General features: G+C 35.1%; 1 protein-coding gene across 1 annotated transcript in view; it reads right to left on the reverse strand.

Moving 5' to 3' along the window:
- Window positions 1-12313, reverse strand: part of COL19A1 (collagen type XIX alpha 1 chain) — a 193480-nt gene extending 181167 nt beyond the window's left edge. The window contains exons 1-4 of the mRNA XM_053460355.1: window positions 12251-12313; window positions 11406-11459; window positions 4349-4402; window positions 3105-3140 (exon numbers count right to left, since the gene is read on the reverse strand). Coding sequence (XP_053316330.1) covers window positions 3105-3140; window positions 4349-4402; window positions 11406-11459; window positions 12251-12313 — 207 coding nt within the window. The remainder of the gene's footprint in view (window positions 1-3104; window positions 3141-4348; window positions 4403-11405; window positions 11460-12250) is intronic.
- Window positions 12314-17611: the final 5298 nt, after the last annotated feature.

Raw genomic sequence — 17611 nt, forward strand, 5'->3', positions numbered from 1 at the left:
AGTCTTATTTTTTTCCTGCTAAGTAACTAAATACTTTCTGCCCTGAACTGATCTACCTTTTTTATATTTTTAATGGTGAATATGCATGAAAATCTTGTGATATGTCATTATGGCTGCCATCACCAAAGTACGTGGCCGGCTAACTGCCAAAATCTCAGTTTACAAAACAATTGAAAATAATGTTTCTTTGAGAAAGGTGACACATGCCAGTTATATATAACCATCTTCTAATTGTTTTGTTTATTGTCCCATGGCTTCTCACCCACATTCCCACTTTTGCCCGCAGAGGGCATCATGGTTTGGTTAGAGAGATAAGAGGATCTCCTCTGACTGGCCCATTAAGCTGCAAAATTGATCAATATATGTGCTTTTGCAGAACAGACCTCAATTGCAGATTCCATGTGGCAACTCTAAAATCTATTGAAGATGAGTGCCACATTATCAAATCATGTCTTGGAATTCCGCTTCAATACAATGCAAGGTGGCTAATCAGTTAAGGCAGGCCCTGGTTCAACCTCCAGCCACCACTGACCTTGGACGTGCCCACCAAAGGTATGGTCTGCTGGTGGTTAGCATTGGTGTGGGTCAGCGGAAGTTAGCATTGTTGTTGTTTGGACAAGGGGGGAGGTGAGAACTTATGCTGTGGCCTGTGTTTTATTGGGTTATAGGTGACGGTACACACTACCTTCATACATGTTTTTCAGCAGCAGAACGATAGAAAGGTGTAAAAAGTATTTTTTACTTAAATCAAAACTGTATTTTATGTGTTTTATCATCCAGGCTAAAGAGGTGGACCATGGAGACTGACATGACAAGGTGATTTGAAAAGTCTGACAATCGCTACATTACTCATAAACACACCCCCTTGTAAATAGATCCATTTAAAATGATTTGTTGATTAATGATCAAAACAATTATAAGAAGTGGTCCCAATTAATTAACTTGTAAATCTTAAATAAATCATGGTGAAATTGTTATTGATTAATAGCATTATGAACACAATAATATTGACTAAAAATAAATCAGGTGGTTTACTGATGGGCAGCTCTTGGTATAAAAGAGTAACTGCATTTTACTGTTAAAACCTATATATTACATAATACAGCATATTATCCTGTGATCCCCATGATCTGAATCACAACATATAAAATATGTATGATATTAAGGTCCTCTATCAGCTCAGGATTTACATAAAATATGAATGATTTTATGCAGGGCTGCAAATTGCTAATTATGAAAGTTCATGACTTATTTTTACAAGGGTTTTTGCAAAACTGAATGCACATTTATGATACAGTAACGGATTAGCCGACCGAATAAGCTCCCCATGTACGTCGGCCTGGAGGTCTCCGATGCCATCTACATAGTGGGGCAGAAATGGGTTAGAGTTGGGTTAGATTTGGGTTGGGCTAGTAAGAAGGCTAACCCTAGGGCATCGTAATCACCGGCCATACCCGGAACATCTGGGATAGACCTAATGAATTCTCAAGCGTCATAACTTCACACACATTGACGCATTACAACAGCAAGCGGAGAAAAGCACTAAATGAAAGCACCTGAATAAAAAGACCATTTTCAGCTATTTTTTTTTAAACAAGGTTATACCAATAAGCATTCTATACTTGCTGTAGCAATAAAAAGGTTAAGAACAATTGCTTCTCCCAACCAAACTTCAAAGCAACTTTTTTTATTTTGAAAGTTTGTATTTTCCCCTTCACATCTATGTCCCACTGTGCGGTATCCTCTCCTCACCTGTCTTCGTGAAGCAATTTAAAAAATAAAATGCAGCAGCATCTCTATAACAATAACTGAATAATGAGTAGTTTGATCTGTCCCTGCAGAGCAATTAAAACTCTGTGGCAGATCTGTGCATTGAGCTCATACAATCTTTGCCTTAATTAACTCTGGGATTGTCTGAGATTACTCCCTACAGCAAATTCTGTGGACAGAGATTTCCAACAAGGGCCAAACATTATAGACCAGTTAGATTTCCTTAGCAGAATCAATAATTAGGTACATGAGAGAATGAGAACCGTCTAATGAAGTCAATATGCCTTTTACAACAAACATGTTACTAGCCAATGATATTAACTGTACATTAACCTTTTGAGTGCCTAAGGGGCGAGCAGAGCCGTGGTAATTTGTCGAACTCCCCTCAGGCACTTAAATAGTAAAGATGAACTATTTCAGCATATTTTAGAGGTTGTATTACCAGAATAAGAAAAACAACGTGATTTCTGGGTGAAAAAACAGATGCAGAGGTGTCAGCTGGGATTTTATTTTGTCGCATATGTTGAACAAATTAACCACGATATATTAGGATCTGAACCCTCAACCATATTGTTACTCCCTGGTACCAAAGGAAAAAACTATTTTTCAGTATCTCCCTACACAAGCCTTAGGCATATAAGCTCATTTATTTACATGTTTCCCACTTTATATTACAACAATGAGTTAAAACCCAAAAGAAAACCATATGAAACATATATTTGTAGCACAATTTATAGGAGGTCCTTGTATCCGGAGTTTGGAAGTCGGTATGCCTTTATTCCATTAAAAAAGTTTTTTTTTTTTATTATATAATCCCCTCGTACAATCCCTAGGTTAATGTTTTGCCATCATTACTATTATCATTGCATGCCAGCTAGAACGTTAGCCCCCTTCAAGTGTCACTTTGATCCGCAAATGAGGATCCCAAGTGAATATTACGGATAGGGGATGAAATACTGTTTGTTACCTCCAACAGCTGTTCCTACAACAACCAAAGCATGGTTCTGTTTAACCAATTTAAAATATCAGCATGTACTCTTCCAATCAATGAGTGTTTATACTCATTGTTTAGAGGTAAAAATTGTTGGTTATAAAAATACGAGTAAATATTTATTTAATCTTTAAACAATGTAGGTCTAAAGTGTATGCCAGGAAGAAAAGCCATTTTTGCTTCCTCTAGGCCTATGGAAAGGGAAACCTAAGGACAAATCTAGTTTAAAATAGCAACGTGCTCCCTAAATGTCCTTTAAATCGGTTGTGTTCTGTTTTACAAAGTATAATCTGTTTATAATCTGTTTATAAAGCATTTCAGGTACTACAGTATATATACTTACAGGTACGGTAGCAGGTCCTGGGGGGCCCATTTCACCCTGAAAACAAAATCAAATATAAATAAAACTCAATAACTCCACTGGCCCGAACACACAGACGCAGAAATTATGAGCGGACAGCATCTAAGACCAGTGTATGAGCTTCACGTTTTGCCAAAATCAATCAAATATCCAAACTCAGTTTCAGATGATACTAGTGATAATGGTAGTAAAATTACAATATTCCTCACCACTTCAGTGTCTCTGTCGTATAATTAGTTGATAATAATGACTGTGACTCACATCTCTTCAATAAAGTAACTAATCGCCCTTATCCATTTTGGTATAAGTGATTGTGATTATAGACCCATTGAGAAATATCTTGTGATATCCATCCCCAACTTTGTGAAGTGCAAATGTAGAAATGTACAGTATATACACTTAATGTAATATAAATAATTTGTTTTAGCTGCCTTTTACAGCCAGGGGTGCCATCAGTAGGTACAGCCAGCTCCCTTACCTGAGTGTCAGAGGGGTCACGTAACATGAATCACGTAACATGAATCAGGTAAAAAACCACGTTAGTAGGGACACTGGTGTAAAGGAGGGAGCCCTAGCACCAGCTCCACGAACCCCAACCATCCCCATGGATATACCGCTAGGCACGTTGAGTCTGAACACAGGAATATGACCTCATTTTCCGGGGACAGACATAACATAACATGAACAGCTGGCACCAGCCTACCCCGTCTTAAGCCAACAATCCCCATGTTGAGGGGGGGCATGGGGCCCCAGCTTTAAGCATGTAATGGGCCCCAAGATTTCTGATGATGGCTCTGCTCACAGCTCCAGGTTCTTAGGGGCTCTAAGTAATATGATTTAAGGGGGTGATGGAAATACACGATGCAAAGTAATACCGTTGATCACAAGTTTACTTTTCATATATGATGATATAACTATACTGCATAATGATTTTTGTGTCACACCTCACACATCCTCTGATGAGTCACCATGGACCAATTGGTTCTGCTTAATCTGCTAGTGCTACCATTGTGTCTAAGGATGTTAGTTTATTATTAGTTACCCATGATGTTACTCAACCTTATATTTGAATAATAAAAAATGTAGAATTAAGCTGCACCTAAATATTGATAGGGCACATTGAATACTCATCGTTTGATCCTAAACCATAAGCTGTAACTTAATACAAAAATACATGGTAAACCAATAACTTTTTGAGATCATTTAGTGGTTATGTATAGCCTTACCTTCTCTCCCTTGGGACCAATTGGCCCTTGAGACCCCGGTTCACCATCCATGCCCTGTGCAAAAGAAAGAGTACAAGTACAGTATATAATTACAAACAGAAGATGTAACTGATGAATTATGAACATGCTTATAGTAATGAAAACAAGTTAGATGTTCAGTACCCTCCAATCTTCATTCCACAGATCACAGTGAATGGAAATATAGAGACAGGCTGGCACTAAAATGATAAGCATCATCTGTGCATTGGTGGGTGCAGAACATTAAATCAGCCAGTGTTCTAAATACTAAATATCTGTGCAACTTCACTTCTTGCTAAAATTACATTAATTTACCATCTGGAAGAAGCATCATTTAGAGTTATGAGATTTTAAATCCCACTTGAATTAAATTAGTGAAGGAATAAATAGTTCTGATTTAGCTCTTATTTGGCCTTTAACAAGCTCAGAAAATACTTCACGAGGTAAATTGGATTTTTGATCCTTTGTTGATCTAAAATATTTTAAATAGCAAGGCTTCCCCCATATATATCTTGCATTATTTATCAACATGGTGACTTTAATAGGTACAAGGATGCTGATTGCACGGATGAAAAAATGGAAAGAGGATTTTTGTTTTTCAGACACGGGTAAACGATCAACTGGCATTGTTTGTTTATTAATAACATAATTTTAGCATTTCTTAATTTTTCAAATTTGTATTCTAAAGGTTTAACCCCTTAATGTAATGAGGAGAATGGAATGTTTTGGTGACAACCTTTCACTTTGTATAAGGAAACATAGGACAGCGATGGTATAATGACAAAATGGAAAAAAAGAAAACAAATAAACACATTTTCACATTATATTCTAGTATGCCACACCAAATAAATAAAGTAAGCTGTAACCCTCATAGTGAACCCATAAAGGGGAAAATAAACAACAAATTGCAGGGTAAACACACAGAAGATTAGTGTTTTAAGCCATAAACAAAAATCTAGTATGAAAATAAAATGTTTTTATTTTACCCTTTCTGCACCACTGGGGCGCCTGGTTTTGTGGGATTTACAGCTCCTATGACCTTCTTTATCATCCTGGATCATAGGAGTTTTAGGACATAAAACTCGCCTGACCTTTTTTGTTATTAAATGTTAATTCAAATATATGTAAGTATAAGTATGTGGGGTTTTTTTAATTTTTTTTTAAAATGTATTTATTGGCTGTTCTTTGAATGTAAGCAGGGATCAGGCAATTAAGCAGCTAACAACATGAAGAGGTCTTTGGGAACCTAGAAATACGCTAAGCTACCTGTTCCCTTACACAAATCCCTGCGTGTATGATCAAAGTTTTTGTTTCTACTTTACTGAGATGCTGCAGATAGGTCAATGACAGTTCAGCAATGACAACTGTTCCTCAAGCAAACGCTTATGCCCATATCTGGGAACTTTCTCAATGAGATAACCCTGAGACCCTTGGAATTTTAACCCTCCAAAAGCCCATATTCTACGTAGTTACTCACCAAATATTTTAACTAAATAACTCTAATACCGGTTCTCAAGGAAACCTTGACTTGTTATTTAAAGATACACCTAACTGAGTCACTTGCATTCAAGCAGGGATATCAAACATAGCATTCTGCTAGCAAAAGCACCAGTTGGGAGTCTTCTATATGACCACAGTAGTGTAGAACTGAAGGAGTCTGCTCCATCTCACAAGACTCAAGAAACATCATTTTGGTAAGCGCTATGAAGAAGGGTAAGAATTCACCACAGATGAGATATGTGCTTGGCATACTGTGCTCAGCTTGCTCACGTCTCATATATTGTTGGCACTCTAAAGGTTAAACCTAATTTGTCTTGACAAATTAAACATGACGCCTATAGGCATAACAGAATTTTTTGTGCAAATAAGGGAACTGATACAACAATTGATTAAAGATCAAAGTGCGACATTACTTGTACCAAATTATAGATTCAGAGTAGGACTGTTATAGACATAATACATTTTATCTTGCTTTTGATTATATGCAGTATTTTCACGCATATGATACACAAATATTGATTTCATTTTTTTTTGATTTCCACCATTCTGAATAATACTTTTAAGGACCTTTAAAATCAATAATGCATTAACACATAGCTAGAGGCGTTCATGTATTAATCTCTAGCATACCATTCCAAACCAAATATAATTATAATGCCCATGCAAATTCAGCGTTTATGTGAAAATATAACTATCAGCTATAATAAGAATTGGTTTCACACTGTGTTGTGAGCACTTGGTATGAAAAGGCGTTCTTTCTTTAAGTTATTTTGATGCAATGCATTTAACGAATACGTGCAGGAGTCTGCAGCCTTGCTAGTTGCTACTTGCACAAAATCTTCTTCAAGCTCATCAAGCTCACTGCACATATTTATTAAAAATATTACATCTTTTTTTTTACTTTACATATATAGAGAATTGCATGGAAAATTGTCTTCTGACATTTTATGACATGTTTCATTTTATGTAGATCTCTAGCACTGAACCTAGCAATAAATTTGACGATTACTTCTTGGGTTGTCTCAAGACTTTAGTTCTACTTCAACGTTATACTTTATAAATCTTTATCAGGCCATCAGTTGGCTGTCTAAATTTAGTTATTTATTTAGGCAGCATTACTTTATATGTCATTTAGAAGCTAAACATCGGTAAAAAACACACATACACACCAATAAAAAGCACAACCCCCAATCAACATATTTATGCCCATAGAGGTCTAGTCAATGTAGAGCCAGTCTTGTATACTCTAAAAACAAAGAAGCTTTTATTTAAGTCTTGCATAGTTTGCAATAACAATAACATAATAAGGATAATAATTTACACCAACACCCACGTCTCTCCATCCATATTTTAACATCTCTAAATTGAGTTTCTTAATTTAACGAGCTGCAAACTTCCTGTTGGCCTCCATACAGTGGACTGGTGCTGCTACTTTAATGATGTGTCTAATTCATTCCCTTAATAATTGGATCAGTAATTTAGAAACCATATACTTTGTAGAGAATAGTTATTGCATGACAATATATTCCTCCAATTGCCTTTCCAGTATGAATACAAAATATCTGTTTTAATTATTGCAAAATACATGATATCCATTCTATTATTTTTTTTTACTCGTTTTATGAACTGTTAAATTTCCGTTTGCGGGTGTTAAGCATCTCAAATCCCAGATAGAGTATAACAGCTGCCACCAGCTGAGATCACTGCTGTACACTGCGAGATCTGGTTTCCTTTATTCTTTAGTGCACACTCTGTCAGTGTTCGCAGTTACACATGATTGTGCCATTCATTACTCTTAGATTAGATTACTACAACAATAGAGAAACACAGTTAAAGACACATGCTTTATCCAACTGGCACCAAACCATATGTAATTCAAACCAAGATATATGAGCGAAGACAAAAGATGTGTAAATGTGCCACAGATCCCATTGGAAATGTTTTAGAGATGTAGACCAGCCGTTTGACACTATAGGATAACACAATTAAATGGCCTTTCTGTACCTGTAACACAAGGTTACGTAGATTAAGTGATTGCATGCTTGTTCTCACTTTCCGTCCTCATAATCCTTTTGTTTAAAATAGTTTAATAACATTTTGAACTTTGTATGTCTTTATAAAAGCAATTTAGATAATGAAAATGTATTTATTCCTATTATGTTGTACCCGGAGTCATATGTCCCATGTTATAAGCAGATGAATACTCTTAAAGAAAATGTTTATTGGACAATACAATTTGCTTAAAGTAGGATAATTGGGTTTTGTGCTTTTTTCTGTTTTTGTGTAAAAGTAAAAGACTATGATGATTGACAAAGAAACAACCTCTTGTTTATATTTGTCACCCCCATTGTCCCCAAAAACCCTCTTCAAGTGTAAAGGTCATTTATATTTCTAATGCAACTAGTGTTTTGCTTTAAATGCCATTAAAAGGTATTTACAGCATCATAGAAATCCCAATTAGCCATTTATATTTTCATATTTATTTATGTTTAAATGTAACGTCTGCTTAATTTTTTTGTGTTCTACCAAATACAACAAACTGCTTTGTTTTTTTATAAAGAAATAATAAGTATAAAAAAGAAAGAATAAAAATGATGTGTCATTTCCCATGTTAGGGTCTCTTCAAATAAAAATGTATGTAGGTATTATTTTTACATGCATGTATAAAACATTCCCTCTTTCCATGGCCGGTGTACCGTATAGATAGATCGCTGGTTACATTTTATCACACAGAGACAGGGCCAGATTAAAGGAAAGGCTGATGGAGCCAAAGCCGACATCTCTTTAATGGGGCCATGGTGTGACGTGCCGCGCTGGCAGCATTTCCCTCATGCATTGAGACAGAAAATGTATTTTTATACACAGGAAGGAACTCATTTAGATCACAAATTATCGAAATACTAAGGTTAATGTCCCATGTGGATTACTCTATTTAATTATAATGTGGATTACACACTTCATTATCCCTTTTCCACTCCTGCAAATTACATTTTCTACGTATGTGTGATTTAACATACTTAGTACACATTTGGCCTTAAAGTATATTTGCTATCCACTGTGTGCAAGTGTCTTGTCTCCCTTGTAAATAGTTACATGCTTTGTATCATTTGTCTGCATTAGAATTTTAACATGTGCTGTGTGTGCTTTATATAAGCGTGGTTGCACATATAAAAAGATTTTTCTGTTTTTATTTAACTTATATTTGAACATGCAAATCTTATATCTCCAACTCATAGCAATCTGAATATGGGAATAATAATTATATAATATGTCATATAACAACACCCTAAGAGCTGAAGATGGAAACTAAGTATATTTATCTACTAAACTAACAACTGGACTATGTTCTGCAGGAAACAATTCATTTTTATTCAGATTGGTTGGGTCCCATATTCGCCCTCTTTGAATCTACAAGTAGGTGGCTCACGGCCTCCAATACAGGCTTTAATTGCTTGATGCCTAGGAACACTGGCACAACGGGAATTTTGCCTTGTTTTTAAATTATCCCTGCTGATACTGTTGAAAGTACGCTATTTTGAAGACCTCTTTTTAACTAAAATAGATTCACTTACACTTCCTATAGCATTGAAATGCTCAGACACACCAGATACCTTTTTCAGGACTGATTCACGATGATGAGTGATGATGGGTGAAGTCATCTTTATTTCTCACAGGTGAGGAGAAATGCAAGCATTTCTACCCAAACAGGCTGATTAAACAAACAAATTACACTGATTAATCAGCCCAATAAATGAACAACGCTAACATATTTATCTCACAAGAAAACAAAATGCCATTGGATGACTTTAACCATATATCTTGAAGTTTTTAGGCTGAGCAGTTTCACCCCAAAATGCATCATATGACTTCTTGCTATAACGTTCTATGGGGTTGATTTATCATTCTGTCTCCAATAGAACCGTGTATGATTAATCAACCACATAGAACCACTCAGCATGAAGATGTATTACATCATACAATATAACATAACACAGATAAATCTTGGCTTGTTTCCCTGTAACTTAATAGTCAACCAAGAAAATATTCTTAATGCTATAATTTCCTGTGTGGCCAAGTTAACAGAGTTTATAAGTTAACGGATAAAACTGGATACTGTACATCAGAATTATCAAGTATTTATTGTTGATTGTTACACAAGGGAGCTGACTTGGAGATCCTCAAAGTCATTTAAAGAATATACTTGGTTTTCCATGACTCTAGGAAGCTCTAGAAAAACCTGATTGGAAACATTGGTTTTTGACCTAATGCAACCTTCAAATAAATATTTTATTTATCCAATATCCTGTATTTTCAGCAATGTATACCAAATGTATCTCTCATTGCCAGATTTATCAAGCAGAAGGAATGTTTAAGTAGGGCTAACTTCTTGACCTCTTTTTATATAAAAACATAGCGTTTGACGTCAGATACCAAACATTCGGGCCCATGTATCCTGATGTAAAGAAGCAAATCTTAATCAGTGCTTGATCTCCCTTAAATACTGGATAGCCATATGTATGTCAAGCTTGAGAAAGACCTGTGTGTTGAAACGTTGCCTGTGTGAAATAAACTCACCTTACAATTTGAGCCTCTGCTTCTTTATTTTGGATTTATTGAAGGACTTGGTGGTACCCTGGCTCTTGCACCATCTCACAACTGAGTGCTGTATTCCAACCTTTTTTCTGTATATGTATGTCCCATACATGTTTGAATTATTTCACAGTAGGAGACTGTTGCACTTATAGTCCATGCCACCATATCAGTTAAGCATGTACATGTTGGTAGTGCTTTGTTCTAACCACATGAAAAAAATTATCAAACTATTAAAATTTCTGACGTGCCATTTACAATTCAGGAGGGTAGATGACAATTATTGTTTTTTCCCCCCAATGGGCAGTTATACATTTTATCACTTTAAATGAGAGGACAGCCGACATTTTCAACGGTATAATGTTTATAAGGGGATTTCAGGTGATAACAGAGATACAATGCACAAACATGCTTTAAGTTTGAGACTAACTCAGTGACATGCTGCTGCATAACTCAAATCTGATTTTATTGTTGAAATATTTTTTATAGTTCTGTACTAAAAAGTGTGACATTGACTTTTTCCGCACATTGGTCTAATGCTATCCAAATTGGAAGCTTGTTTTAAAATACATGCTGCCTATGCCTCTTGGTATGAGAACAATTTACTTAGCAGATGGTAATGCCTGTCATTGATTATTGAGGCATAGTTCACAATCCGGCACCCTAAACTAACCTCAGCAAACTCAACACTCTGTATAATTCAATCTGTCATTATATTCTTCAGTGTAAATAGACTACTCATCACTGTGGCATGTAATCCAATTGATACTCGCTGTATCTGCCATCCAGAAGCTGGCTGTATTTGCACTACAAAACATTTAAACGCTACACAATTCATATCTTTTACTTTTTTCACCTATGATGTAGAGGCCAAATAATTATAATAATTAGTATTAAAATTATGTTTTCTCCATATTGGAAGAGGATCATATAATTAAATTGTACTTACGTCTTTTCCATGAAGACCAGCAGGACCAATTTCTCCCTTCTCGCCCTTTTCACCCTGGAAATAAAGTAAATACTTGAAAATGCATGATAATAAAAGCTTGATGTTTCATTGATAATGGCCCGTAGACCATTAGATCATTAGTATGATATATAATGGCGGCAAGTTTAACAGGTTGTATATCTCTTATTCATTGGAACAGTAAACTTGAGAAGAAACAGTGGGCATATAAATTAAGAGTCTGCAATCATCTCCGTCTCAGTTTGATAATTTATGAATATACCGGATCATGCTGCTAACTGTACAAAAGATATTTCTCAGAATTCTCGTCATTTGGTGGACTAATCAGCTGCTAGAAATATATACCATGTTTTAATGAAAAATAACCCACATAGGTGTCAAGTGACTTGTGACTACTTAAGCTGCATGTAGCTAAATTAGCTAGCCTTAAAAAATAGTTGCCAGCTTAATGAAAGAGAACCTCATTGTAAACCAGAATCTAGCAAGGCAATCACAACGCAAATTACCTAACTGTGACACACATGCTTTGGATTCGATTTATTTGATACGCCAGGTAAAAACTGAGACGCTGTTTAACTTAGGTATTTGTTTGAAAAATCACACAAATCATGGGAGAGCTGACACCTTCTGGCCTCAGGGGATATGAGTAAAGTAAAGTATTCTCCAGCCCTTGCCCCTCCTGTAACTAACACACACCTAGCGGTCTTTAGAGCTGCATGGTCATGTAAAGTCGCATTTCTTGACTACGCTCCCATCTCCTCCAGTAAACCACCCCAATTCGGATTGGCCCTTTCTCAAGAATTTGGACCAGCCTGAAGACAACTGACCTTTGGACCAGCCTGCTCCTGACACAGATAATGAGCTAATTTGGATACTAATTTGGAGTCCATGCAAAATGCCAATATGTGGTAATATTATTGAAAATAATCTCATATAATCCCAATCAATTTTCATTTCTTATTTCTATTTTCATTGTCCCTTATTGCAACTGTGTTATGACATCTGTTGGTGCCATATAAATGCAATGTGTCATTCATTAACAATAAAAATACAATTTGGGGGGGGGGCTTGACTGTTTCTTTAAAGAACATATGAATAGGAATAAAAAGAGATACAATAAAAAAAAAAAAGTTTAAAAAAAAGCCATATAAACATTCAGTAAATTAAAGCAAGAAAGACAGGTAACCGAATAAGGAAAGAAAATGACAAGTCTGTAAAAAGTGGACAAAATTATGCAGTGATGTTTTAAGATCATTTCTTGCTCCTCTAGCCCAGTAGGCAGTGGCATTATTAAAGTTCATAATAAAACCTGTTCTCTATTAATATGTGATCCAGTTCTGCAATAAGTGGCATATCCCTGACACGGCTATAAAATGATTTATACGTGTGACAAATTCCTTAAAGATAGATGTGCAAGGTCATTTTGAGAAAATACTGATGAGAATAATAATTCTCATTTTTTATGGTCCCAAAATTAAATGGTTGTTACAAGGGTGAGCTGTGTGACAAAATTTGATGTGATAATAAAAATGACATTCTAAACATTACAATGATGTAGCTACATTATAATATGCAATTGTAAATAAAAATGCATATGAAACACATTTGTGTTGTAATCATTGTGTGATGGTAATGTACATATTTATAGCACTGTAGTGCTAGATGGAACTTGCTACCAGTTTCTATAAAACAGACAGTCATACAGAACATACAAGATCGATTGAAATACTTTTGCCTTTTACAATGTTAAGGTCACTTTGAAAAAAATACATTCTTTATTAATGTTTATGGTCCTTAGGCATGCCATAGCATGTTAAGGTCACTTTTAGAAATCAGTAGGCATGTGGGATTTGAATGTCCTTTATATACCCAAGAACATTCTCCTTGATAACATGTCCATATCAATAACATGTCCATATCCCACCTCCTCTGTTGTAAAAGCCCCTTTTAGCTACAGTTGCAATGCCTATTTTTTTTAAAGGAAAAAAAAACACTAATAATAAAACTTAACTTTTACTAAAACATATTAAAAAGTTTAATTATGGGAAATCAATAGATTTGTCAGTTTAGAGTCATGCAAATTTCATGGAAAATTGCCAATACGAAAAAATGTCCAAAAAACAAGGAGGGTTTTTTTTCCACTCTTGCGCACGCGCTCTCACGCTCCCTCACGCTCCCTCACGCTTTCTCTGAATGTCTCCTTAACTACTCTGTCAACTGCGTCTGTGTCCCTACTTCCTTTCTCATAGCTCAGCCTCTTGCCTTGCCTCTTCTTTTATTGTGGATGAGGATGAGTGACAACAAATTTCATTTTTGAATGAAAAACACCCTCTGAATTTTGTGTCAACCAAAAGGGCAGGAAAAAAAAATGTTGTCCGGAAACAATGGACTAAAAAACTAAACTAAGAAATTAGTTTGAATCGTTTTTGGTGCACACGTCTAGAAATCAATGAATGCCTATAATAGTGTATTATAAATGGACAACTATACTGTCCACCTAAACTGCACGACTAGGAGATTAGGGAGTTACATTAGTAAAAAGGTATTATAGATAGGATTCAGAATACACTAGATATCACTTAACTTTTAGGTGGGCATTTACACTACTCTACTACAGGCATTCATTGATTTCTCTTAAGAGTTTAACATTTATTAGTAAAAGTTACATTTTATTATTAGTTTTTCTTTCCTTTGAGATTTTTTGTGCATCAGAGTAGGGATGTAATAGCAGGATTTTGGCTTTATTTTTACTATTACTGTGGTAATCAACATAGAAAGAAATGAGACATGCCTTGTTATCCAAGACACACTAGTGCTTTTAAGTAAAATCCAAGTAAAATAGGAGAAGAAAACAAAATAAGACCCCCCACTTCTCCAACGCCCCTTCTGGTGGCCATCACACTGGCTGACATTTTCTACCAGCTCATTTATGGCAATATACAAATCAGTAATGTTCATTTTAAGTCAAATTAGTATTGCTATAAGAAGTGATCTTTACTGTACAGAACATATTTGTGACAAACATGACATATTTAACTATTCTAAAAAAAATGTATTATGTATTTTTAAGAAGGACGTCATTATGTCTGGAAGATCCACGGCACATCTATCTATATATTGTTTGCTGTCTCTCTTCAATATAAATGTTCTTATAAAAAAATAAAGACAGACGTTGTGTATTAGCTATTATCCACTGAGATTCGGCTGTAGAGCACTACCTCAGCTGCACTGCTGAAAAACTCAACCACAAATGTTCTGTTCACATCCCATGGACAATAACAGTGTCAAGTGTGTACCTTGTACTGGACGTCATTGTTACGGTGGCGTTGTGACATTGAATTAGAGTAGGCAGAGTAAGCTTGTAACATACTCAGGAGATACTTATATTCAATGTCAAGTAACAAGTAGCAAACTAGTTATTTCTTTTTTTTATATATATATATATATATATATATATATACTAAATTATACATTAGTACGGGAGAGCCACTTGAGATGTCTACTCATCAATTCCATTTTTTTTACAATAGAACATGTATTACTGTTAAAATTAGAAATTTGGTATTACTAGCTAAAAATATGCTTTATAAAATATTGTACTATTGTCTTTTTAAATAATTTTTGCATAATATAATGTTTTCAGACAATGCCATTTTAGCCATTTGTTTGTGTTCTAGTTTCACAAGACAAATACCCTTACTCCTTATCATAAAGCCTTGCGCTAAACCTAAATGCCTCAGCCTAATCACCCAGCCAGACATTAAGACTCATACTAACACTAAGAATCGGCTCAGTGTGGTCACATGACCAACTACAATGGCAGCCTCCAGATCTGCAGATGAAGGGAGTTTATTGGAGCAAAATGAAATAAGATCAATCACAGAACATACATTACTGTATATTTTTTATTAAGTTGAATATATAGATATTTAACAGGACATCTATTTTTAAGGAACTGTGGTATAAAATATTTTAATACAATGCTTCTCGAGGCTCTGCGGTGTCTATTTGTGAAACAGGAGACAGACAATAGCTGTCTGCAACATAAATGAGCACTATTTATAAGAAATGAAAAACTTCTATCAGCTGTAAGAAAAGCGTTAGTAAAAACACATGCTTTGCGCTTTTCCTGAAGAAAAACTGTGCATGACTAAAGAACACCTAGAGACTATAAAATACCAAGCTGTAATACAATTAAGGTACTGGAAAACAGGGTGTATGGGGAAGGAACTGTAACATGATATGTTGCTTACCTGTCATCATAGGAAAATTTAAGACAGACTTAAGATGCCACATCGTTTTGTTATCAGAAACTGACATATAATGGTTTTTTGAGAAGCGAGACTCGGTAGGTGGCTGACATTTTCAAACATAAAAGACTTTCTAAGCTTTATTTGCACTGCATGGTGTTGATGTTGGTCTTTATAAGGTAAATGTAAAAATAAATAAAAGGCAACTGGGAAATATTTTGTGAAAGGGTCATAACAGCTGATATTTTAATAATAGCAAAACTAATATTCAATACTTTCTCCATTGTGTAGAATTTGCTAATTACAGGCTTAGGCTGTTTACTTACAATTATTGTTTTATGCAATAATTATAGGAGGTATAAATTCATATTAATCGGTCATTCAAATATGGTATTTTCGCATATAGTTGTTACATAATGTTAGTCTGCACAAATCATGCATAAATTGTTGTTTACGGGGCTGATACGGTAAAACGCCTGCATTACAAGTTTATTTTTTTTAGCCCGCCATTCTGTTGTTCTGTTTCATTGATATGGATCTCTGAGTTCTTATATTTCTTCTGAGATGAGTGATCAAATTTAAAAAAATTATATCTTTTATTGGTCAACTTAGAAAAAGATGTAAAGTTTCACTTTAGACCTTCAAGATATACTCCTTGAAATACAACTAAACAGCATTTACTATTAAACACTTAATGAAGTGTAATAGATAGCTAGATAGATAGATAGATAGATAGATAGATAGATAGATAGACAAATACATAAGCATCTAAAGGATCAGTTATGTCATCATTCTTTGCTTGACATGCCTGTTCCTTTATGTTAAATATAGTAGCCCTTCCAGGCCAGCCTCCCAATATTCTATGTTTAATGATTTGGAAATGTGCGAAAATAATAGCATACTACTTTATCCAAAATGAAAATCAGGAAACAATTTCATACCAGTGTTATGGCAGCTTTTAATGTAATGTACATATTATTTTGACATTCTGATTCACTTTAAACTTTTATTTAACTACACTTTGAGTACAAGGAGGGATAAAAATATAATTTTGCCTCTGTATAAATCAATGGTAATGCCGCACCTTGAGTATGCTGTGCAATTTTGGGCACCTATTCCAAAGAAGGGTTATAGCACTAGAAAGGGTGCAGAGGCGGGCTACAAAATTAATAAAAGGAATGGAGCACTATAGTTATGAAGAAAGGTTAACAAATGTAAATCTGTTTAGTTTAGAAAAACGGCACTTCATAGGGGATATGATAACATTATATAAATATATTTGGGGCCAATACAAACCATTGTGTGGAAATCTGTTCATAAACAGGACTATGCATAGGACACGTGGTCATGCGTTCAGACTGGAAGAAAGGAGATTTAGACTAAAGCAGAGGAAAGGGTTTTTTACAGTAAGGACAATAAGGATGTGGAATTCTCTGCCTGCAGAGGTAGTTTTATCAGAGTCTGTACAGACGCTTAAACTGCAACTGGATGGATACCTGGAAAAACATAATGTTCGGGGATATAATCTTTAATTATGGGGAAACAGCTTATTGATCCAATGAGAAATCTGAAGGCTGAACTTGATGGACGCATGTCTTTTTTCAGCCTATATAACTATGTAACTATAAGGTAGGAAAGTTGTTTCCTTTTTAAAACGTATCTCGTTAGCAACCTTATAGAACTACCTGTCAGCTTTCGACTTGAGCTGACTCTAGGTTTCTTTCAAATATTAACACTGTGATACTGTGGTGTATTGTATGGCAACCAGATGGTTCTGATAACAGTCCTTGTGTAAACCATACTTTGCAAACAGGGAAAAGAAAAAATGTCGGTGCGCTAAGCTAGTCTCAGGCTCAAATAATACAAATGTATAATACGAGGCCTACCAAACAGGTGTAAGCATGCTGCAAAAACAGTGTATTGGCTGTACATGTATAC

The sequence above is a fragment of the Spea bombifrons genome, chromosome 3 (genome assembly GCF_027358695.1).
Source record: "Spea bombifrons isolate aSpeBom1 chromosome 3, aSpeBom1.2.pri, whole genome shotgun sequence".
NCBI classification, from domain to species: Eukaryota; Metazoa; Chordata; class Amphibia; order Anura; family Pelobatidae; genus Spea; species Spea bombifrons.